This window comes from Poecilia formosa, unplaced genomic scaffold, assembly GCF_000485575.1.
Source record: "Poecilia formosa unplaced genomic scaffold, Poecilia_formosa-5.1.2 Scaffold201, whole genome shotgun sequence".
Taxonomy (NCBI): Eukaryota; Metazoa; Chordata; class Actinopteri; order Cyprinodontiformes; family Poeciliidae; genus Poecilia; species Poecilia formosa.
In genome coordinates this window covers 658,014-684,125 of record NW_006800140.1, presented here as the reverse complement: position 1 = coordinate 684,125, position 26,112 = coordinate 658,014, and the positions used below count along the sequence as shown (strand labels likewise).

The window sequence follows — 26,112 nt, the reverse complement described above, 5'->3', positions numbered from 1 at the left end:
CGCTTCAGGAGGCATCGGTAGAGAACAGCTGGCCGAAATTAGCGTTCATAAATCGGATCAACCTTGAGCTGAACGTCCCTTACTCCGCGGAGGGCGAATATCCAGTATCCAATTTGCAAAACAACTTCGCTGCGGACGGTAATACAATGAAAACACCGGTGTTCTGACTAGTTTGTTTTGGTCTGTGGGCTGCAAACATGGCGCCGAGCGACGTAAACGTCATACGCTGTGACGTCAGCTCCAAAGCTCTATATTGATTTTCTCTCTAGTTGGACATAATAATAGAGTGAACCTGAGTGTTTGTTGTGAAGTTATCCTACTAGACGTTAAACAAACACAAAAGGGCCACAAATATATATAATATATATGAGATTACAGGAAGTAAACAGAAAAAAACACTCCAGATGAGTGTTTGTATACCTAATGAAGACTAAAGGAGAGTAGAATGGCAAAGGTGTCTGATGATAATGGGGCAGAGACCCTTAGTGACATTTCAATTACCTCCCTCATTAATTCAGTCACAAGTGAGCAGCTGGTGACAGAGAATATAATCGACGGGCAATTAATTGATTTCATAGAGGGGGCCTGTTAGCGCCCGGGCTGCTAATCGATAGTGACAACCCTGAATTACCAGAGAGGGTCAGACTCACTGAAATGTCCCTCAGTAGCTGTAAACATGGATGTTAAAGAACTTAATTTGGCAGAAAAAGTAACACCTGTTAAAAATAAGAAGTATTTTTCCAAAAAAGAAAACAGGTGCTACAGAAACTGCAATGTTTTTTCAATCTTATGTATTTTCCAGGTTTATAGGGTTTAAATTGATAATTTAAACAGTAAATAGAAAGAAACACTGGCTTGACTGAACAAACAATGAACTGAAACGTAAATATGTCAGAAAACAAACATAGAATTGATCAAAATAGTTTTGATCATCTTTGTCGTTATGCAACTAACAGATGAGGTTGGTAAAGTATCCAATAATTACACTTAAGTGAAAATAAAAAGTATCCATCCAAGAAATTACTCAAGTAAAAGTAAAACAGTATTTGGTAAAAAGCCTACTTAAGTACTGCGATGGACCAAAATATAAAGTTAATGGAATTTTTGGTATTTTAATGACCAAAATGACAATAATTCATAAAGTAACAGAAAATAACATGTTTCTAAATCAGTTTCTTTCAATGTCAAGCTTATGAAACTTTGACCCAAACAGGTCTGTGTCTGGTGAATTATTTGGTTAAAACATGTTTGATGTTCATTCAGTACAGAAAGTGCAGACAGTAGCAATGCTTCTAATAAAATTACTGTTCTCAAGGTACAGCGTATGAGAAGTTTTGTTTTTTTCTTCAAAAGTTACTCAAGTAAATGTAACTAGTTACTACCCAACTCTGGATATTAGTTTGGACTTCACAACAAAAGCTCCTCCTTCATCCCTCTGAGGTCATCCCTCCATCATCATCATCGTCCCTCCGGCAGGTGCTGAAAAGCCGCAACTTGCCGCCCCGCATTCACTTTTCCCGCAAACTGCGAGTCCGGCAGCATGAGGAGTCTGAACAACCGGGCCGAGAGCCACCTGACGGGCCGAGCCGAGTCCGAGCTGGACGCCATGGCGGACGGCGGCTGGGTGAACCACGGCTACTGCGGCTCCCCTGCGCCGCTGGTCAGCACCATCTACAGCCCCCAGCCGGCCTCCCTGCACCGGGGCTGCAAACTGGACCGCATCCAGGAGGAACCGGGCAGCTCCGACCAGAGCCCTGTGAAGAGGAACAGAGGCTGCTGCAGCTTTATCAAAGGTGGGGAAACATTTAAGTTTTACAAAAATATATATCGACTTCTGTCTGCATAATGAGTGTTATCTGTGGAAAACGGTAGAAAGAGACTTCTTTTTACCACAGCGTAATACACATAGGAAACACTCAGAAATTTTCCAATATCCTATATAAGACCTGGAAATTTCTAGCAAATTTCTAGCAAGAAAAAAAAATCTTAAAATGTTATATTCATTTCAGAAATTTTCTACACAACAACTTGGACATTTTAGAGTTTCAAAATTGGAAAATGTTTGATTTTTGCAACTCAGAAAAACAGAAAAAATCCAAAGGTAGAAAATTGTCTACTTTTGAAACTCTGAAAATTTGAAAAAATAAATAAATAAATAAATAAATTCTATGTGTTTTTCTAGAATATTTCTGAGTTTATTCTCAAAATTTCTGCTTTTCTAGCAACATTTTCTAACTTTTCAAACTGAAATTTCACTGTTTTTTTCTATAACATTTTTTAGATTAATCTCAAATTTTTGGATTTTTTTCCAGCAAATCTTAGACTTTTCAAACGGAATTTTCAATTTTTCTTTCTTGAACATTTCTGACATTAATCTAAAAATATTTGAGTTTTCTGGCAGAACTTTACTCATCCTTTCCCCTTTACACAGTGACTCTAACACGTCTTTGTGCATTTATGTTTCCTGCAGCGTTTTGGGGAACAGCTTGGACAGAAAACACGTCCAACAACAGGGAAAAGTTCATCCGCACCACTCTGAGGGAGCTGCTGGTCTACCTGGTGTTCCTGCTGGATGTTTGTCTCTGTAAGTGCTTTGAATTTCTGAACAGGTTTAATGTCCTGGTTAAATCACAAAGTCCCTTTTGTGATATTTACCACTATATGCCTCTGCTAGTTTCATCCTAAATGTTTGTTATTAATTAAATCTAAAGGTGCAGACAATTATTTTAGTAATTAGTTAATCAATTTAGTAATCAGTTAATCAATGAGTCGATTAGTCGATTAATCAGGTACAAAACGGAACACAGATGTTTTATGTAACCACTGAAGCCTTTTTAAAATACAAAATCAGAAATATACATTAAAAAATGCAAATAAACAAATAATTCCATTAATTTTTTAAAAGAGGACAAATACTTTTTTTCCTTCAGTGGTGGAGGAGTTTTGGCTAAAACATATTTATTAGACAAACATGTTTTTTTGTACACTTTTGACTTAATCAGTAATTGATTAATCACTATGAATACAATTAATCGTTTAAACCTTATTTAATTAAATGTTATTTATTTTCAGTTTTGTGAAAATATCAGAAAACACAAAATGTAAGTGTAAATATGATAACAATTCTAACACGATGTAAGTGTCAAATTATTAACAGTTTTAAACATTTTAAACAACCTAAATATAAAATATATAATTAAAAAATATCAATTTTGATCTAAATTCTCTGGACACTTAAGGATTTCCCTAAAATGGTTCCCGCAGCATCACAGTTCCTCCCCTGTACCTCATCGTCAGCATTTGGTTCTTTAAGTAAACATTTCTGTGTTTGCTACATCCTTGTCTCATCTGAAGTTAGCATGTAGTGTCTAATGGTTTCTATGGCAACTTGATGACGCAGTTAAGCCTCAGATTTTTAAAATTTCTCCATCTTTCACCATCTTCTTTAGATAAAGTTGAGTTCTGGTTCAATCTACTGAAGCTAACAGAAAAACATCTCTGTCATGCTATATTAAGAAATTAATTACTAATAAAAATTTTATATGAAGTTTGATTTCATAAAAAACAAAAACATTGCTGTATTTATTTTGAAACTGTGCCCTTAATTGTGCTATAAGCAATTATTTCTTTGCATTTTATTATTTCCCAATAAAATAATGTTGCTTATACATCTTCCTTTTATTTGTGATATTTTCATTTATCTTTTTCTTACAGTTGCTTATTTTTATACTGCAGCTGCCATGTTGTATTTTAAGTGTTTTAGGAGTAAAGTAGGATACGGTATTTATTTTTGACATTTTTCAGAGCAGGATGAATTCATTTTCAGGATTTTTATACTTTTTGGTTTTGGTTTTCATCTCATTTGCATAATGAGGCAGAAATGCATAGGGAAAAGTAAAAAGAGGAGAGGAAGAAATGTAAAAAGAACAAACGCATGGGAAAACGCAAAAGAAAATATATAAATTTTCTGGTGAAACTGCATGAATAAGAAAAAGGAAAAACAATATATATAAATTTCTTCTTGAAAACTCATGCATATGGTAATGGAAGAGGAACGTCGACATTTCTGCTTCCATTTTTAATTTTGACAGTTTTGGTCCTCCATATTAATCAGGGTCGCAAATAATTTTCTCAACTTTGTTGGTGTTGTTTTTTTTCCCAAATAAAATGACTTTTTTTTTCTTTTTAACTGTTGCTGTTTTTTAAAATGTGTTAAATCAACACATTAAATTCTGCGACTTGAATTAGCATTAGCATGTAGGTTAGCATGTTCAGAGGGAACATCTGGGATAAAAACCGGTTAAGAAAAATAAATAAATTCAATGTTACCTCTTTGTGGAAGATAATTACATAATTTCCATGGGTATTTTTGAGTATTTGAGTAAATCTGAGACTAATTGCGGATGGAAACTTTCCTCTCAATGCCGCTGTTGTTGCTCTTTTGTCCAGCTGAGCTTTGGGAGTGAAGGGGGAACAAGTGCTGCTGCTCTCTTGGCTTTTAGCGATAAGAGCTTTAGCTCCTTTTGTGGCTTTGTGTGGGTTGGACTGTCATTGTTTGACGAGGCTGTTTGCCTCCAGCCGACATGCTTTATCCAAACAAATTACCGGGACTAATCTGGATCCTTTTAGCCGAACAAAGCCCGCGGTTTTCTTATCTGGGAGCTAGCCAGGTGTTAACAATGTGATTACGCTGATGTGCTTTCAGTGACCTACGGTATGACCAGCTCCAGCAGCTATTATTTCACCAAAGCCATGACGGATCTGTTTGTGGGCTCGGCCAGCCAAAATGGAGTCACGTTTCAGACCATTGGCACCATGGCCGACTTCTGGGACGTGAGTTTCATGTTTGTTTTTCCACGTTTTGCTTGCTGATGTAAGATGGCGTGTCAGGGCTACTGTAGATGGAAGAAAAACTGAGAAAATTCCTGCCAAAAAACTGACAAATTTTGAGATTAATACCAAACCTTTTCGAGAAACAGCAGGGACATTTCTGAGTTTGAAAAGTAGAAAATTTTCAAGAAAAAATATTGGACATTTTAAGATTGATCACAAAAACTTTCTGAAATTTCTGAATTTGAAAAGTTTTTTTTTTGTTGTTTTTTTACTTTTGGAAACGTCTGAAATTCAGAAGTAAAAATTTTTAAACTTTTGCAGGTCAAAAATTTTCAAATGTTTTCTAGAATATTTCTGAGAATAATCTGAACATTTCTGAATTTTTTTCTACCAAATTTTGGGTTTCACAAGCGCAGAAATTTCCTTGATTTCATATATATATATAAGAGAGATTAATATAAAAAAATTCTGAATTCTTTTCTACCATATCATTTATTTTTCAAGCTCAGAAATGTCCAGGTTTTTTAGAAAATTTAATCTCAAAGTTAAATTTAGTTCTGTTTTTCTATCTATAGTGGCTCTAATCCGCCGTCGTACAAATGAGAGAATGAGTTAAAGTTAAAATCAGTCTCTGTCTTATTCTCTCTGTAACACCAGTACGCCCAGGGTCCATTACTGGAGGGGCTTTACTGGACCAAATGGTACAACAACCAGTCCCTGGACAGCGGAAACCAGTCGTTCATCTACTATGAGAACATGCTGCTCGGAGTTCCCCGGATGAGGCAGATTAAGATTAAAAACAACTCCTGCAAAGTCCATGAAGACTTCAAAGATGAGATTTCCGGATGCTTTGACGTCTACAACGAGAAGAAGGAGGACGACCTCAGCTTCGGTCTCATCAACGGCTCTGCGTACGCCTCTTCTCATCTCCTACGAAACAACGAAAATTATGGGGTGGCTTTTAAAGCGACACAGTCAAAGATAAACAGCCGTAATCTGGGTTACGTAGTTTTTCATGGGAGAAAAAATAGGGATTCGTTCTAAAAAGTCCTATTTTCACAATGTTATAAATTTTTCATTCATAAATTTCACAGTTCCAAGGTAAATATTTAGTTTTAGTTCCACATTTAGTTAGCAACTAAATATTTATATATTTAGCAAGCTAAATATTTAGCTTGTTCATTAAACATTTAAGCTTTGTGCTAAATATTTAGCTTGTAGACTATATATATATTTTTCGTAAGCTAACTATTTTGCTTTCTTGCTAAACCTTTAGATCTGAGCTAAATATTTAGTTGAAAAACTAAATATTTAGATTAACATTTAGTTAAGCTAACTATTTTGCTTGCTATCTAGACATTTAGCTCATAGCTAAATATTTTTGGCTGTCAACTAAACATTTAGCTTTGAGCTACATATTTAGCTTACAGACTAAATATTTAGTTAGTGACAATTATTTCACTTGCTAACTAAACATTTTGCTCAGCAAGCTAACAGCTAGGAAGCTTACTGCTTGCTAACTGAATATTTAGCTCTGAACTAAATCCTTAGTTGGTAAACTAAATATTTAGTTAGCAACCTAGATATTTTTCTTGCAAACTGAACATGAACCTAAGTATTTGCTTTGTAAATATTTAGCTCACTAATTAAAATTTTAATGGATGAAATAGTGAAATATGAGTATGATAGGCTAAACATCCCAGAGTAATGGTGTCACTTTACAAACCCCATACAATGTATATATATATATATATATAAACATTGTTGTGGCAGCATTGAGAGAAATAAACCTTCCTCCTCTGTAGGTGGTGCTACCACACAGAAAAAGACATCAAAGGTTCCTCCTACTGGGGCCTCCTGACCACCTACAGCGGCGCCGGGTTCTACCAGGACCTGAGCCGGACCAAGGAGGACAGCGCCAACATCCTGGCTGAACTGATGGAAAACCTTTGGCTGGACCGAGGAACTAGGGTGGTTTTCATCGACTTCTCAGCCTACAATGCAAACATCAACATGTTCTGTGTCGTCAGGTGAAGTTTTCCAACATTTTATCACATTAAGAACTTTAAAGGTGACCCATTATGCTTCCTTGAACAAGTTAGGATGTGTCTATGGCCTATACAAAACACGTTTATCTGATTTGTTTTGCATAAAATCAGTCTTAGATGATATTATACAACAGTACATCTTTGAAAAGCAGAAGTGGAACTTTCTGTACAACAAATAAGAATGAGGAAGTTTTTTCTGGGTGGTAAGTCAACAACAAAACATCTGCCTTTTCCAGCAGCCATTGTACAGCGCATACAACGGTAAAACCAAAGGTGCTCGACACCAAAAAACATTAAATTTTCTGTGTTCATCTGTTCAGCCATTTGGAGGAACAATGGCTGGAATTTATTTCATTTATTTTGGTTGCATACAAACTCATTTTGGTTCTTTCTGACCGGTCGGTTTGTGTCTCCCAGGTTGGTGGTGGAGTTCCCAGCGACCGGCGGCGCCGTCCCGTCCTACCAGATCAGAACCGTCAAACTGATCCGCTACATCACCCACTGGGACTACTTTGTCCTCGGCTGTGAGTTGGTCTTCTGCGTGTTCATCCTCTACTACGTGGTGGAGGAGATTCTGGAGCTGCGGATACACAAGTTCGCCTATTTCAAAAGCATCTGGAACATCATGGACATACTGGTCATACTGGTAGGAGACGGATTCAGGCCCAGATTCAGATCCGCTGTTCGTACTGAAGGAAGTAACGGCGTTTTTCTCTCCAGCTCGCCATCGTTGCGATTGTCTTCAATGTCTTCCGGACCATCAAAGTGGATAATCTGCTCGGGTCGCTGCTGGAACAGCCGGATTTATACGCCGATTTTGAGTTTCTGGCTTTCTGGCAAACCCAGTACAACAACATGAATGCTGTGAATTTGTTCTTCGCCTGGATCAAGGTAAACTTTTCACATCTTTTACTGTTTATTGTTACACTTAAAAAAGTTTCCAGGCCCCTTAAATGTTTCAGACCAGCAAACTGATGAAGATAAACAGCCGTAATCTGGGTTATTTAGCTTTAGGGATTCATTTTTAAATGTCCTAATTTCACAATGTTGTTAATTTTTCATTCAAAAATTTCACAGTTCCAAGCTAAGTATTTAGTTTTTGAACTAAATATTTAGTTCCACATTTAGTTAGCAACTAAATATTTATATATTTAGAAGCAGAATTTTTAGCTTGCTAAATATGTATTTGGTTAACAAGCTAACTATTTAGCTTGTTCATTAAACATTTAAGCTCTGGGCTAAATATTTAGCTTACAGACTATATATGTTTTTTGTATGCTAACTATTTTTGCTTTCTTGCTAAACCTTTAGATCTGAGCTAATTATTAGTTTAACATTTAGTTAACAAGCTATTTTGCTTGCTATCTAGACATTTAGCTCATAGCTAAATGTTTTTTAACTGTCAACTAAACATTTAGCTTTGAACTACATATTTAGCTTACAGACTATTTAGTTAGTGACAGCCATTTCACTTGCTAACTAAACATTTAGCTCAGCAAGCTAACAGCTAGGAAGCTTACTGCTTGCTAACTGAATATTTAGCTCTGAACTAAATCCTTAGTTGGTAAACTAAATATTTAGTTAGCAACCTATTCAAAATAAACATAATATAAATAATCACAAAATATGGTTTTTAAATAGTTATTTCATTTAGTAAGAGAAAAGGCAACTAGTATTCCTGTATGAAAAAGTATTCACCTCTAAACTTTGGAGGCGACTGAGAGGCAGTGAGCTGTTCACTGCAAAAACACAAAAACTTACCAAGTATTTTTGTCTAATTTGCAAATAATATTTTAATTTACACACAGACTATATCTCGCTGATATAGGAGATATAGTTTTTCACACAGGGCCAGATTGGTTTGGATAGCAAGCTAGCTAAGTTAGCATGACGCCATTTTAAAATTAGCCTTTAGCTGTAACTTTTCAGGGTAACGAAGGAGAAAACCATCAGACAGTAACCTCCTTTTGGTCTTTCTGTAGATTTTCAAGTACATCAGCTTCAATAAGACGATGACGCAGCTGTCCACCACGCTGGGCCGATGCGCCAAGGACATCCTGGGCTTCGCCATCATGTTCTTCATCGTCTTCTTCGCCTATGCGCAGCTTGGATACCTGCTGTTTGGAACCGAGGTTGAATCCTTCAGCACATTCGTCAAGTGCATGTAAGTGGTGACAAATATCCAGAGTAACTAGTTACATTTACTCTTTTGAAAAAGTTTACTTTTAGGAGTATTTTTACTGCGCTGTACCTTTTACTTTTACTTGAGTAATTTTAGTTTGAAGGATTTCTACTTTTATTTGAATAAATTTTCTGTATTTTCTACCCACTGAATGAAAAACAAACATGTTTTAACTTAAAGTTCCCCAGACACACACCTGCAGTTTTAATTAGGAACAGCTACTTTTTATTTTTATTTCAGTAAAAATATGTTGAAGTAGTTCTACTCTTAATTGAGTAATATTTTTATTTACCCACTGCTGTAAATATTACCAAACAGACTAACTGGAAAAACTGCGTCGGTTTTCCTTCTGTTGCAGTTTCACACAGTTCCGGATAATTCTTGGCGACTTCGATTACGATGCAATCGACCGCGCAAACCGAGTCCTGGGGCCCATTTACTTCGTCACCTACGTGTTTTTTGTTTTCTTTGTCCTGCTGGTAAGAATTTCTGCAACAAATGTTTGATTTTAGGGCTAAACCTGAGTGGCGGTTCATGTGTTTCTCCTTCCAGAACATGTTCCTGGCCATCATCAATGACACCTACTCAGAGGTCAAAGAGGAGCTGTCGTCTCAGAAGGACGAGCTGCAGATTACTGACCTCATCAAACAGGTACGGACCAGATTAAATCACCTAATATCCACACAAGGATTACTAACGACACGGATTCCTTAAAACCTCCAGAGCTACATGAAGACTTTCATGAAGCTGAAACTGAAAAAAGAGAAAATATCGGACGTTCAGGAAGCTCTGCAGTCCGGATCCGGAGAAATCGAATTCAAGGATTTCAGAGAGACTCTTAAAGAGTAAGAGGCAATACGTAAAATTATTATTATTATTATAAATCCTGTCTAACATCAGAGCTGAATTTGCAGGATGGGTCATGAAGATAAAGAAATATCCGCGGCTTTCTCACAGTTTGACCGAGACGGAAACCAGGTTCTGGATGTAGACGAACAAACGAGGATGAAAATCGAACTGGAAGAAAAACGGGTTTGTTTCAAACTAAATCAATCATCTGTTTTTACAGTGTCTTGGAAAAGTATCCCATTCAGAAAATGTGGGAAAAAAATTAAATTAATTATTCTGTTTGGTTTGCGTGTAAAAATCAGGATGCTCTTAACGCCGAGCTGAACAACCTGGGAAGGAACTACGGAAAAGAGTTTCCGGAGAATCGTTCGGCCTCAGATGATGAAAAGAGTCGAGGCTTCGTGGCGCAGGACCAGTTCCTCAGGTAAAAACGGATTAATTTGGGAAAATGAAACGTGACTGGTGAAACGGATTAAAAGCAGGTTTTGTTCCTGACAGCTTGAGCAGGCGGGTTCTGCAGATGGAAACGTCGGTGGCGGCGCTCACATCCAGGATGGACCTGATCATGGAAAAACTGGGATTAATGGGAAACAACGTCAGTATTCAGATTGAACCAGATTAAAATGTTTCTATGCTCTATTGGGCAAAAGTTTTCTGCTTTCCTTTAAAAGCCTGAAATTTGAAATAAAATGTAGTTTTTATAAAAAGGATCAAATTTCCTATTGTAATAAAATATATAACTTTTACTTTCCAAAAATCATGTAACTATGGAAACTCATTTGAAAGAAAAAGCAGGAAGTCGTTTTTACGAGTTTCAGTTTCATTATGAAAGAAAAAGTCATAGTTTTGACTTTATCGTAATTTTCAGATTTAGTCATAATGTTGATATTTTCCAAATAAAATCTCCTTTATTTATCTAATTTTATCTGATTTTCTCCCCCAGAGCAATCGATCGTCTTCACTGACGTCTCAGATGTGATGAACCTGCTGGAAGCGGATCAGTGAAAAATATCACCGCCTGAAAACAAGCTAGCAGCAGCAGGTTGTCCTGGAAACGTGTAAATACTGTAAAAATGATTACGACTGTATCGCCTACCAGCTATCTGACTGCAGCAGAACGACGGCGCAACAGGGCCAGAAGACCAGGAGGAGTAAATTTCAGCCAAAAAACTCAGAAATTTTAAGATTAACCTCTGGAAATTTCAAGGTTATGGACATTTCTGCTTTTGAAAAATCAAAAATATAAAACTTTTGTAAATTGAAAAGTCAAAAGATTGTTAGAGAATAATCAAATAATTTTAAATTAAATTCAAAGTTTCTAGAAAATAAATGAGATTTTGAGATTTATTTCAGAAAACTTGGGAAACAAATCCAAGTTTTTTGGGGGGCAAGTGCAAATCTGTCAGTTTCAAAATTTAAAAAATGTCAAATTTTAGAAATTTTCTGACTTTGAAAAGTATAAAATTTCCTCGAGAAAACCCTGAAATTTTGAAATTAAACTCAGAAATTTTCTAAAAGTAAATTGGAAATTTCTGAGATAAAAATGTCATAATATTTTAATCTCAGAAATGTTCTGGAAAAAAATTTGAAATTTAAAGTAAAAAAAAAAAGACTTTTGGAAACTTTTTGAGCTTGAAAAGTTAAAACTTTAATAGAAAAAAACTCCCAAATTTTTAAATAAGAGATTTTCTGGAAAAAACTTGGAAATTTGTTTCAAAAATTTACTTTTTTTTAAATTTATTTTTGAAACCTCAAGAATTTTTTAATATCAAAATTTTACTTGAAATTCCCAAATTTCCATGTTTTTTTTTTCTAGAAAATTTCTGAGATTAATTTCAAAATTTGGCTTATTCTGACAGAAACTTACTTTTTGTTCCATCTGCAGCGGCCTCGATGCGCAGTAGAGATGAGACAGAAAGCAAATTAATGTTTAGTTGGTTTCAGTGGCACAGCCATGTTTCTAAAAACTAAGTACACCCTGTGCTGTAACATCTTACACCACCAGCAGCAGAAAAGCTCCTGCTGGGTTGGCAAATTGTTCTCACTAGAATGAAATTCAAACAGATTGGAAGTTTGACTCCACAAAAATCTGATTTCATCGTTGTGAGATTATTCTGCTGTTAAATATTTCCATCTCTACCAAGTGAGACAAAAAACATCGAGGGCGTCTTTAGAGCTTCTACTTCAATCCTTTTTAACCATCTTGTTATTAATGCTAACAGCATTTAGCATACCGAGGCCTGGAGGCAGACATTTCCCACTTTTTAAAAAAAAGTATCCTGTCCAGCTGTAAATCAATCAGATTTTATGTCAAAGTGCCAAAAAGAATCCGAACCGTTTTATTTTCAGACGGTTATGGACCAATTGATATATATTTAGAATATTGTAAGAATTTGCTCTGGGTTGATTTCAGTCAATTTGGACAAGGAGGTGGAAAAGAGCAAGACATAAGAAATATTTTCCACATTTGGAAAATGTTCCTTTAATATCCTGGAATCGGGCTTATAACCAGCGGTGCTTTCATTTAATTTTTATGAAAAGTGGGGGTCAGGTCTGGCCTGTAAAAAATTTAGGCTGGGGAAACTTAAAAAAATAAAATAAAAACTTCAGGTGTGGGCTGTGGTCCCCTTTATCCCCCCTCTTGAAAGTGCCACTGCTTATAACTTAAAACAGACTAATACTGAGTAACAGCTGCTCAGTGTTTCAGAGCAAATAACTACAAAAACTTATGGTCTTAATGGTGTTAACGCTAATAAATAAACTTAACTTCCCCCACTTTACTCATACAGAAGCAGCAGGGGTGTACTTAGTTTCTATCACTGTATGGAGATCAAAACTTTCTCTTCGCTATGATTGTAAATCTGTGTTGCAAAATAAATACTTACACAGTGGCGTTAGTGAAAAAATAAAATGTATTTACTTCATATTCTAATCATGCTGCCTTTTCAGAATGAGCACAAAACCTCATTATATACTGGATAGTAGTTTACTTTGACTAGACCTACGAGGCCTTTAGAAGTGAGCTTCAAAAATGTTGTCCTGTAAGTTAAAAATCTTTAGTTTGATTAAATCTGTTAATGTTGCATAAAAAACAGTTTTACAGTGTTTGTGTTTTGCTGTCAGACTCATAGAAAACATTCATGATGTCTAATAAACGTCCTGAACAACGAGGTACAAATGCTCCTTTATTTGAAGTGGCCGAGTTTTCTGTTCTGCTAACAGCTCCAAAAATAATTACATTCACGTTCGAAGCGATTCGTTTGTGCAGCTCAGCCACTTCCTGCTGCACACAGGAAATGGCACACACACATAAATACCAGGAAAAATTCAACGTTTTCAAAACAAATCGGCCGTTTGACTTTATTAACAAATCAGTTAAGGCGTATTCATAAATTATGCTGCTAAAATATTCAAAAAGAATATTCTTCTAGAGGGAGTTAACCAACATTATGTACATTTTATAAAGGTTTACGATTCCTTGAACACTTCAAAACTGAAAAGAACCAAAACATTTCGTTCAGCAGACATAAATTAGCTTTTTAAAGGGCACATATCATACATCATATCCTAAACCTGCAGTAGATTTTTAAAAAGATTTTTTTAAATAAAAATACCCTGGTAACCACACCGCTCTTAAACAGGAAGTGAAGACCATATATGGAAGCTGTGATATTCAGTTTTTATGTTTTTTACTGGAGAAACTGTTTAGTTTAAAAAGGGGAACATGTTGAATGGATGTTTTATTTTCAGCATTATGAAATAAAGGAATAAAGAGGACACAACAGAGTTTATAACCTGGCTACAACAGATCACTGCTAAGGTGGATATGGTTGTTTGTGAGCATAAAGTTTACCCAGAAATTAAATACCTTTTTTCTTTTTCCAGCTGTTTTTATTTGTCCACAAAATGTTTACTGATTTCTGCAGGTCCAATTAAATCCCCAAACGTTCCTGATGCATGTTTAGCCCTGATAATTAGCTTCAACGTTGAGCATCAAAACCAAACAATTGAGTTCGACTGCAAATCAGTATTTATTCCTCTGATCCAACACTTTTAGGTTTAAAGAACTTGGTTTACAAATATCAAACCTGGAGATAAACTTCTAGAGTTTGACTGGCGTGTCACAACGCATCGTAGTAAAAGACGGACATTTTGTGTGGAAAAAGTGAGACTTACACAATCACTGTACATGTATTCTGGTCAGAATCACAACAGCTGGCAAAATTTGTGGTTTGTATTTTGTTTTTGTGGTGAATTATGGCACCAAAAAGAGCAGATAAATCCCAAGGTCGGGTGCTGGTTGGCTAGGTCTCCAATGTACCTCAAAAATTACCATATAAATATTCATCTTATTTAAAATTCAAGATGGAGACTTTTCATCACTCTTGAGCAACTTCTAAGTGTTTTTTCTCCATTTTTATCATGGAAATTAATTAATCTTCCTGGTGAAAATGCTAATATATGCCCTTTAAATTCTGACACACCATGCAGAATAGCACAAATAAAACCCAAAACAGCAGGATTCAAGTAATTGTCTTATTGTAAATTGACTAGAAATGAAAATGTTTTAAAAGAACAAAAAAAAAAAAACTTCCTAAAGTTTGGAAGCATCAAATGAAAATTAAATAAATCCTGCTGCCAACCAGAAATCAACATTTAAAAAGAGAGAGCTCCTCTGACCAAACTGCTTCAAAATGAGCAAAAAGCCACCTCTACCAGGTTTTAATGTTATTTACACAAGGAGTGAAAAGGTGCAGCTTTGTCCAGATTCAACAACATAAATTCAAACTTGGCTGCATTATCGTCCAAAATAAAACGTCTGAAAACGACGAGCCCTCCACTGCAAAAAACAAACTCCTTTAAAAAGATGGCATTCTCAGTATTTCTTTGTACACAAACTTTCTTCAGGAAAACAAAAATCCCACTTAGATTTCAAAGAGCAACACAAAGCAGCCGAATAATAATCTTCAAAAAGATCGATTTATGCAAAACTGCGTTAAAACCCGACATGAAAAGGAAAAACTATAACGTTTGCTCTGTGTTTTAGAAAAATGTCCCGATTAGTAAATCCATTAAAATATACTTCTAAAATCATTTCCAGACTGGGAGGAAGGATAATTTAACATTCATGCTGCTAATCCACATCCAAAGTGTTTTGAAATGTCAAGTTTTGGATTTAAAAACTGAAAAAATTGTGACCAAGAAGTTTTTCTGTTTGGATTCCAAATGTTTAAAGTTTGGTTTATCCTTCAGTATTCAGGCCAGGTTAGCTGCTTTGGTTTTCCTTTTCCAAAACATCAAAATAGTAAATAATCACCTTATAAACAAAGTTCTGAGTCAGGAGGACAGTGATTTATAAAACCGGTTGTTAACAACCAAACTCTGTATAAATACGACTCCTGCTCTCTCGTTTCTGTCCGGATGAAAAGTGCCGTTTTGTTTTTCCCTTGGTGGTGTGTTCGGGTCGGAAACGTCTCACTGCATCTGGTAGCCGGCCATGTTGAAATTCCCCACGTTGGAAACGACGGCGTCAGGAGGCGTCGGCGCCGAGGCGTAGCCGCCCATCCAGGCCGTCGACTGCGACTGCCTGCAGGCCGAGCAGAGCAGCAAATATTCACTCAAATATTTCAGTTTCAGCGGATTTTACTAAACGCTGAACAGAGTTTAAAAAGTCTGGGGGAAGAAAATGGTTTTAACTGATTATACAAAGTTTGTTCACTTTATACGCATCTTGTATCACTTACATAACTTCTGACTTTTTTAAAAACATGTAAAACAATACAAACGTAGGAAATAAAAGAAAACACTTTTTAACTTTACCTGTCACAATCAGCAATAAATCAACTAATTGCATGATCAATTAAACCAAGCACAATAATTTCTGTTTGCATGATTTATAGTTATAGTAATTTATAGTTTCTCTCAAAAACTGGATGATAAAATGTTTCATTCTGGTGCGTTTAAAACCCCCAAACTGTCCCTTTGATCAGGACTGTTATATTTACTACAGATGCACAGATATGAACATTTGTGCCGATATCGATATCCAATATTAATATTTCCAATATGTCTATAATCTATATCTACTGATATTATATGGATTTCATTACTATTTCAACACTTTGGGGGAAAAACAACCAGAAGTGGATAAAAATAACTACCGGTTGTTCATATCAGCCCAGTTTCATTTATCGGACCGATATAAATGTGTTGAAAAATGACCGATGTTGTTCCATACCGATGTTGATGCCGATATATCGTGCATCCCTAATTTATTCCTTTTTTACATTTGGTCAATAAACTGAAATTAAATTCAGTTACAATTTGCAGTTTAATTACATGAATCACATTTTTTAATGTGACTGGTGTAAAAAAAACACATATTAGAAATTGAAACGTTTCTCAAACAACAATACCGTTGCATAAAAAAGAAGCAATAAACAGTTTTTTATTGTAATTTTTATGATAACATTTTAATTGAATTTCATCCATTGTCAAGAATTTTAAGCACCCTGACTAATTGTGTTTAAATCATAAAAGCTTCACAAAATTTAACAGAAAAAAGCCAGGAAAAAAAACAAAAAAAAAAAACATCTTCAGAATTAATTTTGTATTCCATGTTTATCTGAACTTTAAAAATATTCCGCAGCAGGAACTCCATATACGGTAAACTGCTGTCAGGGATTCCTCTTAAAGAGACGGCGTCCTAATGGAACAGGAACTCACTCGGCTCCGTATCCCTGCTGGCTCCATGTCTGTCCATACATGTTGTAGGAGGGAACCTGCCAGCCGTTGGCCATGTACTGGCTGTACTGCTGCTGCTGCTGCTGCTGCTGCTGCTGCTGCTGCTGCTGCGGGTCGCTGTACACATGGCTCCACTGGCCCCAATGGCTGTAATCCACCTGACAACACAGTTCATCAGATTAACAATCTGACTACATAAAAAAAGATGGCTCATTCTGAAGAGTTTTCATTTAACCATTAGTAAAAGAAGAAAAAAAAACATCTTATGTCCTAAAATCATTTAGGACGAATCTACAGCTAAAAAATATAAAATGTGAAAACTTCAACCTTTTCTGCTTAACAGGGATGATCGATTGATTACTTTTTGGATTAACCGATTAATATCTATAAAGCAAAAGATGCTTAATAATAGGGAGATTTTTGTATTTTTACAGTATTTTAACTGGGTGAAACTAAAACTGAGGAGTTCTGGGTCCAACATTTTCACAGACAAAAAAGTAAAAAAAAAAAAAAAAAAAAACAAATGTCTATTTTTTTGTTCAGCTTTGGCTTAATTACTCCCTTAAATGTGTTTTATTTTTCACCAAACTGCCTTTTTCCTTTGAGTGTATATACTCCAGTTAACAATTACTAAATTAGACGATTATTTCAGTAATCGATTAATCACGATTAATCGTTTCGGCCCTACACTCAAGCCTTTTTATGCATTTGAAGTATATTAAAAGATGTAAATAAACAAATACTTTGATTCTTTTTTGAAAAGAAAAACATTTTACTGGCTAAAATGCAACATAGCGTTCCTTCAGTAAATGGAACAGAGTGAAGATAAAACTGCCACTTTATCAGTTTTGGCAAAAACATCTACAGACAACGGTGTTTTCATTTTAAATACAAAATTTATATATAGTTTGTACAAATTTACTGCTCTGAATGTGTTTTTATTTCACCAAATGGCCTCTTTTTTCCATCTGTATTCTCCAGTTAACAATTGATTACTAAATTAGTTCAATTATTTTGATAATCGATTAATCATGATTAATCGTTGCAGCTCCAGGGATTAATACTTCAAAAGGACTTCACAAAGATAGAAATGACATGAAAAACCAGAAACAGATTGGAAATCTGTGTCAGATTTTTAGTTATTTATTAAATAAATCAAACCGGTCAAAGTTTTACAGTGACCATGTGTCGTAGTTGGGAGGCAGAAACACAAACACTTGAGCTGAATCTCCTGCCAACATGCTGACTACACAGTCTGTCTGCCGCACTTTGACTAATTTGTTTGGCACAAATGAAACAATGATATCTGTAAAAAATGAAAACAACAATCACTGAAGCAGCAGTAACTTCTGGACAGACGCCAAATTTAGCTTCAAACATCATTTTCTTAAAACAACTGTGTGAAAATAAACACTCACTGTTGCTAGATTCAGCACCAGGAAATATTACATTTAGAAAAATACAGTATTTATACCTCTTGGTCTAAATAAACCACAAACTTTAATATACTTTATTGGGATTTTAAGTGATAAAGCAACACAAAGTACCACATAACTGAAAAATGGAAGAAAAACACGGTTTTCTAACTTTCTAGCAAAGATTCTCGACTGTATTTAGCAGTTGACTTTGAGTAGACCATTTTAACACTGCAAGTGTTGTAATAAAATAAAATCTCATCTTCTACTTTACTATTTTATTTCAACTTGGAGATTGAACCCTGTAGTTCAGCCTTGGAATGCGACTGGATAGGAACGTTTTAGACATATATATTTACAGATAAATGAGTTTTTATCTTAAATGAAAAATGTAGACAGGTTTTGTACAGATTTGACTTAATTACTGCTCTGAGTGTAATATTCTTCCAGAAAATTAGAGTCTGTATATTTTAATAATTAGTCATTGTCATTTCAGCAATCGATTAATCACGATTAATTTGATTAATCGTTTTAGCCCGATCTAAAATACTCCTAAAAAACCATCTAAAACGGCTGAACTTTTTTCTTTTCTTCGTGTTTTTCTGTGTCTGGGTTTTCTAAGATTTAACACAAAAATATAATTTGACCTGAATGACTTCAAAGCAGCTCTGGCTTTAAGTTTAGTTACTGTTTTTACGGGACTGTATTTTCATATTATTAGCTCTGTCCAGCCTCTCTGACGATGCCGCCATGTTCAGTTTAGGTTTCGCCTGTTTTGCGTCATTTAACACCAACCTGCTGTGGGCTTTTTGCCATGTCAGGAGACTCTTTGCCCCAGTAGCACTTCACCATCTGTCCCTCAATGACTGTCCCGTTTACAGAGACGATGGCGTGCGCAGCGCTGTCATGGGTGGAGAACCTTCAATACAAAAGGAACAAAACGGATCAGAACACAAGCAGTGTTACTGCCAACATGCTACTGTTGACATCTAGAGGCTAAACGCTGCCATGAGCCCTAATGATACCTGATGAAGGAATATCCTTTCTCTGGAAACACCCTGACCTCCATGATTTGACCAAATGGTGAAAACGTCTGTCGGATCAGATGTTCTGGAAGAACCACAGAGGAGAAAAAAATGTTATTCTGGTTAATTCTTTCAGTTTGGCAACCGGTAAGACGCCTATAAATATAGAGTGACGACGTGGTGCAACAATGGCCTCCAGAGAATGTGGCACTCGCCTGTGAGACCCAGCTGGATCCCGCCGCAGTACACCGTGCAGTTCTGTGGACTCGACTGATTCACCACGTCATCAAACCTCAGCTGCTTTGAGCCGTCTGGCAAGAAACAAAAACAACAACAGATTTTAAAACAAACACAGAACTAAAAACCCATCCATGAAGAGATTGCCGTTTTAACACTGAAGGTGCGACCTCACAGCAGGAATCAAGGCTGAATCAGATTATCAGGTTACCATGGAAATGGCCCTGGCTGAAAGGCTTGTTTTCCCACTTTGGTTCGATTGACGACCAAAGTTGCGACATTTGTTACATTTTCAGCTGCTGCGGTTCGAACAAACCAAACCTTTTGAAAAACCCGTTCCCCTCCTCACCTGTGGGGGCGCTGCACCAAAAATACAGAAGGAAAAGACACAAAACCACTGAAAAAGACACTGAGTGTAACTTCCGTCTTCATGAAATGTACACAAAAATGGAGTAGTGTCAGATTTCAGTGTTTGAACAGTTTCTTTTTTGTCTTCAGTAAAAGACCACGAGCCATTTCTCCTGTTTGTTTTGGCTGCATTTACCCAGAATGCCCTGCGCTGTAGACAAGTCCTGCTCTCCGGTCTCTTAGTGTTCACATATGCATTCGAACCAGAGTTCAGTTTTTAGAGTTCGATTAGCATTCAGATCTCCCCAAACGAACCGGACTCTCTAGACAAGTTTTCTAGAGAACATTTCTAAATCTTAAATGTTTTAAACAGGTTTGGTATAATTACTTCTCTGAATGTGCGATTCTTCCAGAAATCTGCCTCTTTGCGATTAATCAATTACTAAAATAGTTGATGATTATTTGAATAATTGATTAATCGTGATTAATCGTTTCAGCTCTATGGTAGATTACGGAGTTATAATCCCAGATTGCAGATTCCTAATCCTCTCTATCGAAGCAACAGACAGAAATCTGTGTTGGCAACATTTGCTGATTGTTGCATTTTTTAAATGGAGTTTGGTGTGAATATGAATGAGTTTTAAAGTGGAATTGATTTGAATCACTCAACAAATGCTATGTCATTGGATTTTAGGCCATTCAATGTTTATATTCTTATTAAAAACTGACAATTTAAATAAAAGAAGTGCAAGTATTTAAATTAAAACATTTTGCTAAATGTGGCACACAAAAAAAGTCATATTAATCGATTAATCGTAGAATAATTGATTAAAATAATGCAGTAAGTGTCTTTAAATGAATAATTTCCTGTCGATACTCACTGTCCTGAGCACTTTTGGGGGCCGGAGGTTTACGCGTCGCCCAGTTTGTCCTGATCTGCCGCCCGCCGAGCCACTGACCCGCCATGTGAGAGATCGCATTTTCTGCATCCTGAAACCCAAACAGAGGAACAGCGCAGCTCTTCAGAAACAAAAATAAACTGCAGAAATTACAGTTTTCAATTCTGCAAAACTTAAAAACTGGCATTGGCAATGAGGAAACTGGGGTGTGTGACGTTTAGTGGCACTAGCTGACTGTCATTTCATCTATTCTGAGCATTTTAAGGAGATGGAATAATAAAGGAAAAACATAACCTTCGGTCTGTGTTCCTGTACTGAAGCCTTACCAGTTTGTTGTAGAAGGACACAAATCCATACCCTTTTGATTTGCCAGTTGTAATGTCCTTCACGACACGAGTATCTCTGAGGGGAAAACGAGGAAAAACAAAAATCAGCAAAATTTAGAAAGGCAATCCTCAGTAAAAAAAGGAACCACGCAAACACACAAACTCCTCTACTCTGACCTACAGTGGATTAAATTAGCTAACATGACCTACTGCTGGCTTCTTCAACACAAACATGAACAGATACATGCAGCCTACAGTATGCTTTAAATTATTTCACCACATTTTGGCTCAATCCTAGAGATTAAATTGACAGATTACCATGCATTCCTAAAATCTGCTGTAACTGCTATTCCTACAGACAGAAATGTAAATATATATATAAATATAAATATATATGAAATATCAGAAGAAAAAAAGGAATTAAATGGCATACGTGGCCTGTTAACAGATTTCTGTATTTTTCCTGGTCAATTCTTTACCACCATTATGCCGTTTGGACTTTGGGCAGCTGTAAATTTTGAGAAATTGACATTTTCAGAAAATTTTGGAAGAAGAGGATCATTGATCTACAAACAACACTACACAAATCAAAAAATGAGACAATTTAAGCAAAGCTGTCGAGGTTAAAAATAATAATAAAAAAAAAAAAAAAAACACTGTTGTATCTGCAAATAAAAACATGTGGGAATTAAAAAAATGTAATAATAGAGGAAGAAAAAAAAAACTACATCTGAGTCTCCAGAGTGAACAGCTCCTTGCTGTTAGCCTTCAAGCTGCTGTCCAATCCTATGAGCATTTCTGCAAAATAACCAAAGGGCTATTAAAACTTCACTGTGAAGAAGTACTTTAAAGGCGGTTCAGGTTCACACAAAGCTTGCATGTTGCTCTGAAGCGCTCGGTTCACTTACCGCGCTCTACATGGCGATAAAACGTAGGAACTGGTTAAATGCACAAACCGTAAAACACAAAACCCATATGACTGCTTAAATCTGTTAGAGTGGTTAAAAACACACACTGCTTTGCAAAAGTCTTCCTTCTCCTGAGCATCTTAAATCTGTCATTTGATAAATATTACATTTAATCTGGTTTTGAGGGAATTTTGTGATAGAAAACCACAAATTAATGCACAATTTTATCCAGTTTTTAACATTTATAACAAAGAAATCCTTCATTTGTCTGCAAAAAGAGCATCCACACATCATGATGCTGCCACCACCGTGTTTCAACACGGAGTTTGGGTGCAGTAGGATTTTTTCTGTTCATCAAAGTTCCACTTTTTTTCACGTGTTTCCAAACTTTTATTCTTATGGTTTTTAATAATACTGTTCTTCCCACCTGAGCTGTGGGTCTCTGTTGCTCCTCCAGAGTTAGCTTAGGCCTCATTTCTCTTCTCCTTTAATGTTCAACCCTTCACACAAAATCATCTGAGCCACAATTTTTGTTTTGAAATAATTCTTAATTGTGAGTTTATTGCAATTTTTTTATTCAAAAAATGATTGAAATCATTGGATTAAAGTAATGCCAGCTCTCACCTGCAGGTGGCAGTATTTATTATATCTACTGCAGTCTGGGGTCAAACTTTGACAAGCAAGGAATTCTGGGTAGAAAGTATTTACAGACAAAGGAGGTTTTCATCTAAATTGTGTGACGTATATATTTTTGACTTAATTCCTGCTTTAAATATGTAGACTGTTTTTCAGAAAATTTTAGAGTCTGTGAACTCCAGTTAGTGATTAATCGATCAATAAATTTGTTGATTATTTCAATAATCGATTAATCTGATTAGTTGTTTCAGCCCAACAAGTTTAGACAAATAAAATATCAACAAACTACCTTTGATGTAGTAATTATTTCATTTAAGCTTCTTAAATATCTTTTTAAATTTAAAAATGTGTTGGTGTTTGCTGAAACCAAGCGATTTAGTTTCTTTAAAGGATAAAACTATTCCTTTAAATAGTTTTATCCTCTAAATAGTTTTATCCTTTGTCTGCTTGTTATTTCTTCTCATCTTACTTTTTTCTATATGTAGAAGAAAAAATAACACAAAATTATTTGCAAATATTTCTAAAGTAACACCAAAAAATAAACAAATGATTTTATAAAAGACAATTGTGAAATCCTGGAGGGACTGATTGTTCTGTAATAAACCTCTGACTTCGCAGAGCAGCTGGATTATGTTTAAAACAAATTACACGCAGATTGACTTTATTATGTTACTTCTGAAGGTAATTGGTTATTTCTACAATATTTTAAAACAATTTATAATTTTCCTCTCACTTCTGAATTATGTGGTAATTTTAGATGATTTATCAAAAATCTAAATCCTAATAAAATACATTCAAATTTGAAGCTAAAAGATGGTAAAATATGAAAAAAGTTTGAGGGAATAAAAACTTTTGCAAAGGACTGTATGTAAGCTCATAGTACCAGTAACCATGTTTACATGAAGAAAATTACTTTTATTTTAGTGACCACAATCCAATTTTTGATACATATGGAGCACTTATAATCCCAAAATTGACAATAATTAAATAAATATGACAATAAATAATTGTGAAAATAAAATATATTTAGAATAGAATATAAATAGAGCAGAAATAGCACTTATTGCCTCACAGATGTGAAATTTAGCAGCATCAGGATATGTACGTTCACACAAATGTTCCAAAAATGTTTATTTATACACATATTTATTGATTTTCAATGTCCTTATTTCTTCAGTTATTTAGTCATTTTTAAGTTTATTTCCTCACTAAATTATTTTCTTGTAAATTTTGGCCGGATCAGTCCTCCGTACAAAGCAACCCAAATTCGCAGAAGAACAACGTAACCGTCACACAGCAGAGAAGTTACTGCATGTTTTGTATGGAAGGCTGTTAGTCAGAACTGACAGTGGTGGGATTGTGATGTGATGAACTTCACTGACACAAATTTCTTTTATAATCCAGTAATTATCATTTTCAGCCATGTTTACGTCCATTTATCCCTCATCTGGATTCTTCCAGTGCAGAGCTACGACGCATGCCTCCCTTTCAGACCAGATATGTATCTGATTGATTGATTTATTTTCCGGATGAAAAAGATCAGAATTGGGCCGTTCAGATTGCCACGAAAGCGTCAGATATCGGTCACATTTGCCTGCTGTGAGAACGAAGCCTTAGTGAGCATCTGTTTGGTGACACCGGATCTTCATCTTCTCAGAAAATGTTCTTACTTGTGAGTATTTTATTGAATCAATTCCCCAGTTGAATGCATGTAAACATGGTCCCAGTTGGTGTTAGGCTTACAGTGCAGCTTCACAAAGCTAATTTCTACCCAACTTTTAACAAATAAAATGTTAAAGGAGCTCCACTTTAAACATGCATTTCATTACAATTATTAAAAAAAAATGAACTTACGAGATTGCCCCGAAAGGTGAGAACGCAGCCCTGACATCATCAGTAGTAATCTCTGGATTCAAATCACCCACAAAAACATGATAGTGATCTGAGAAAAGGCAAAAACAGAAGCAAATACTTTAACATTATCTTAAAAATTCAAAATAATTATTAATCTAATTTTAAAACAATGATAAAAACAATAATAAATTTACTGGAGGTGTCTTTCTTCTGGCTACTAGGGGTGGTTGCCCAGTTGACTTTAACTTCCTAAAAATAAAAGAATAATTGAACATCATTAAACTGCAAAACAGATGAGAAAAAAAAGACCATTCACAAGAATCAAAATAAACGTTATTTAGATGAGTTGTCTATTTTATTTTAATGCTCTTCCCCTCACCTTTCCTAGTATCTTCCTGCCATTCATGGCTGCCAGGGCTGCAGCTGCATCTCTGCGCTCGTAGAACTCCACAAAGCAATATGGGTCATTGCTTGTGTGCTGCAGAAAAACAATGCAAAGCAAAATAAATAAATACCATCAAAGAGTTAATTTATTCAAATGACTCAATAAAAAAACCCTCAATTATTTAAATCCACTGTAAACACACAGTAATATTTCAAGTGTTTATTTAAAAGGCTGGAAATTCAAGGTGCAGCATGTTCATGGAAAGCTTAATGGAAGAAAAAAGTGACTGGAAAGACGGACAAGCAACAGACATAATCACAGCCTTTTAAATAAGAAATAAACCATGAAACGCCAAAGCAATCTGTAGGAGTTTATTTTTTAATAAATGAACATTTTCATAATGAAAACCAAACCAGGATCTCTACCTCTGTGATCATCTTGCAGCTTTTGCAGGGTCCTATCTGGGTGAAGAGCTGTAAAATCAGGATCTCTGTAACATCCCTGGACAGGTTTCCCACATACCTAAAGGAGTGGATAAAATTTTTAAAACAGTTTAGTCCAAATATAGCCGGACAGTGTGATTCAAATTAACAATACAGCGTCTTATTTTTGCCGCTTTGAACTTCTTCAGGTGAAGTTTTAGAGCGTAATTGTGACGTTATTCACATAAAATCCAAGGCCTAACGCCAAAAACGGCTAATAGAAAGAGTTTACTGTTAATACGTTCATCAAATTATTATTTAATTATTAATAATCTCTTTTAAACCTCGTGAATGAAGCTCCAGAGGCTGATTTTTGTTTAGTAATCGATGGTTGAGGAGCTAAATTAGCCACCGGTTTGATGTTAGCAAACGCTGCGAAATAAACCGCGAATATTGAACACTTAAAACTACGTACAGGGTTCTTGGGTAGCTTTCGTCGTCCATGGCCGATATCGACTAAGATCTAGTCAGAAATATTCGCTGAAAGGCAGATTAATAACTAGACAATCCCTGAAAACAACAACAACTGCTTAACTAGCTCAGAAGCTAGCTAACTATGCTCATGGCTTACGTCACGCTACGACTTCCGGGTTATCCGTCGTAGTAAAAGCTGAGGTTTGTTTCAGTTTTAACTGTAAAAATGTGTTTTCTTAGGGCATGTTCTGTTTGTGTCTGTATTTACTTAAACATTTATAAATAAAACAGCAAATCCAGAGGCTCGGATAAACTTAGTTGTTTTTGCAAAGTAACTTCCGTAAGAGGCCTCAACTTTGGAGTGTGACGCAAGGAAGCGCTTGTTTTTCACACCAGCGGAACATGCTGTTCACTTGAACTTGAAGGACAGTTCTGGAATCGAGTGGATTAATATTTGACCCACTCCCTTGACGCCCTACAATCCAAATAAGTGTGTGTGTGTGTGTATATATATATAAATATATATA

General features: G+C 35.6%; 2 protein-coding genes across 2 annotated transcripts; one reads left to right on the top strand and one right to left on the bottom strand.

Moving 5' to 3' along the window:
- Window positions 1–1,396: 1,396 nt before the first annotated feature.
- pkd2l1 (polycystic kidney disease 2-like 1) lies at window positions 1,397–11,126 on the top strand. Its single transcript, XM_007566929.2, has 15 exons — window positions 1,397–1,793; window positions 2,471–2,584; window positions 4,706–4,833; window positions 5,491–5,744; window positions 6,639–6,863; window positions 7,299–7,527; window positions 7,602–7,772; window positions 8,864–9,045; window positions 9,422–9,542; window positions 9,616–9,714; window positions 9,787–9,908; window positions 9,978–10,095; window positions 10,215–10,336; window positions 10,411–10,507; window positions 10,856–11,126. The coding sequence occupies exons 1-15, from the start codon at window positions 1,541–1,543 to the stop codon at window positions 10,889–10,891; spliced, it is 2,271 nt and encodes a 756-aa protein (XP_007566991.1). The 5' UTR covers window positions 1,397–1,540; the 3' UTR covers window positions 10,892–11,126.
- Window positions 11,127–12,189: 1,063 nt separating this feature from the next.
- tial1 (TIA1 cytotoxic granule-associated RNA binding protein-like 1) lies at window positions 12,190–25,830 on the bottom strand. The gene is made up of 12 exons (XM_007566928.2): window positions 25,587–25,830; window positions 25,115–25,211; window positions 24,684–24,782; window positions 24,499–24,553; window positions 24,305–24,392; window positions 20,907–20,982; window positions 20,563–20,671; window positions 19,312–19,407; window positions 19,097–19,181; window positions 18,867–18,990; window positions 16,639–16,814; window positions 12,190–15,499 (listed from the first exon to the last, which is right to left on the bottom strand). Exons 1-12 carry the CDS (start codon window positions 25,613–25,615, stop codon window positions 15,388–15,390), a joined length of 1,146 nt encoding a protein of 381 aa, XP_007566990.1. The 5' UTR covers window positions 25,616–25,830; the 3' UTR covers window positions 12,190–15,387.
- Between the last annotated feature and the right edge of the window lie 282 nt (window positions 25,831–26,112).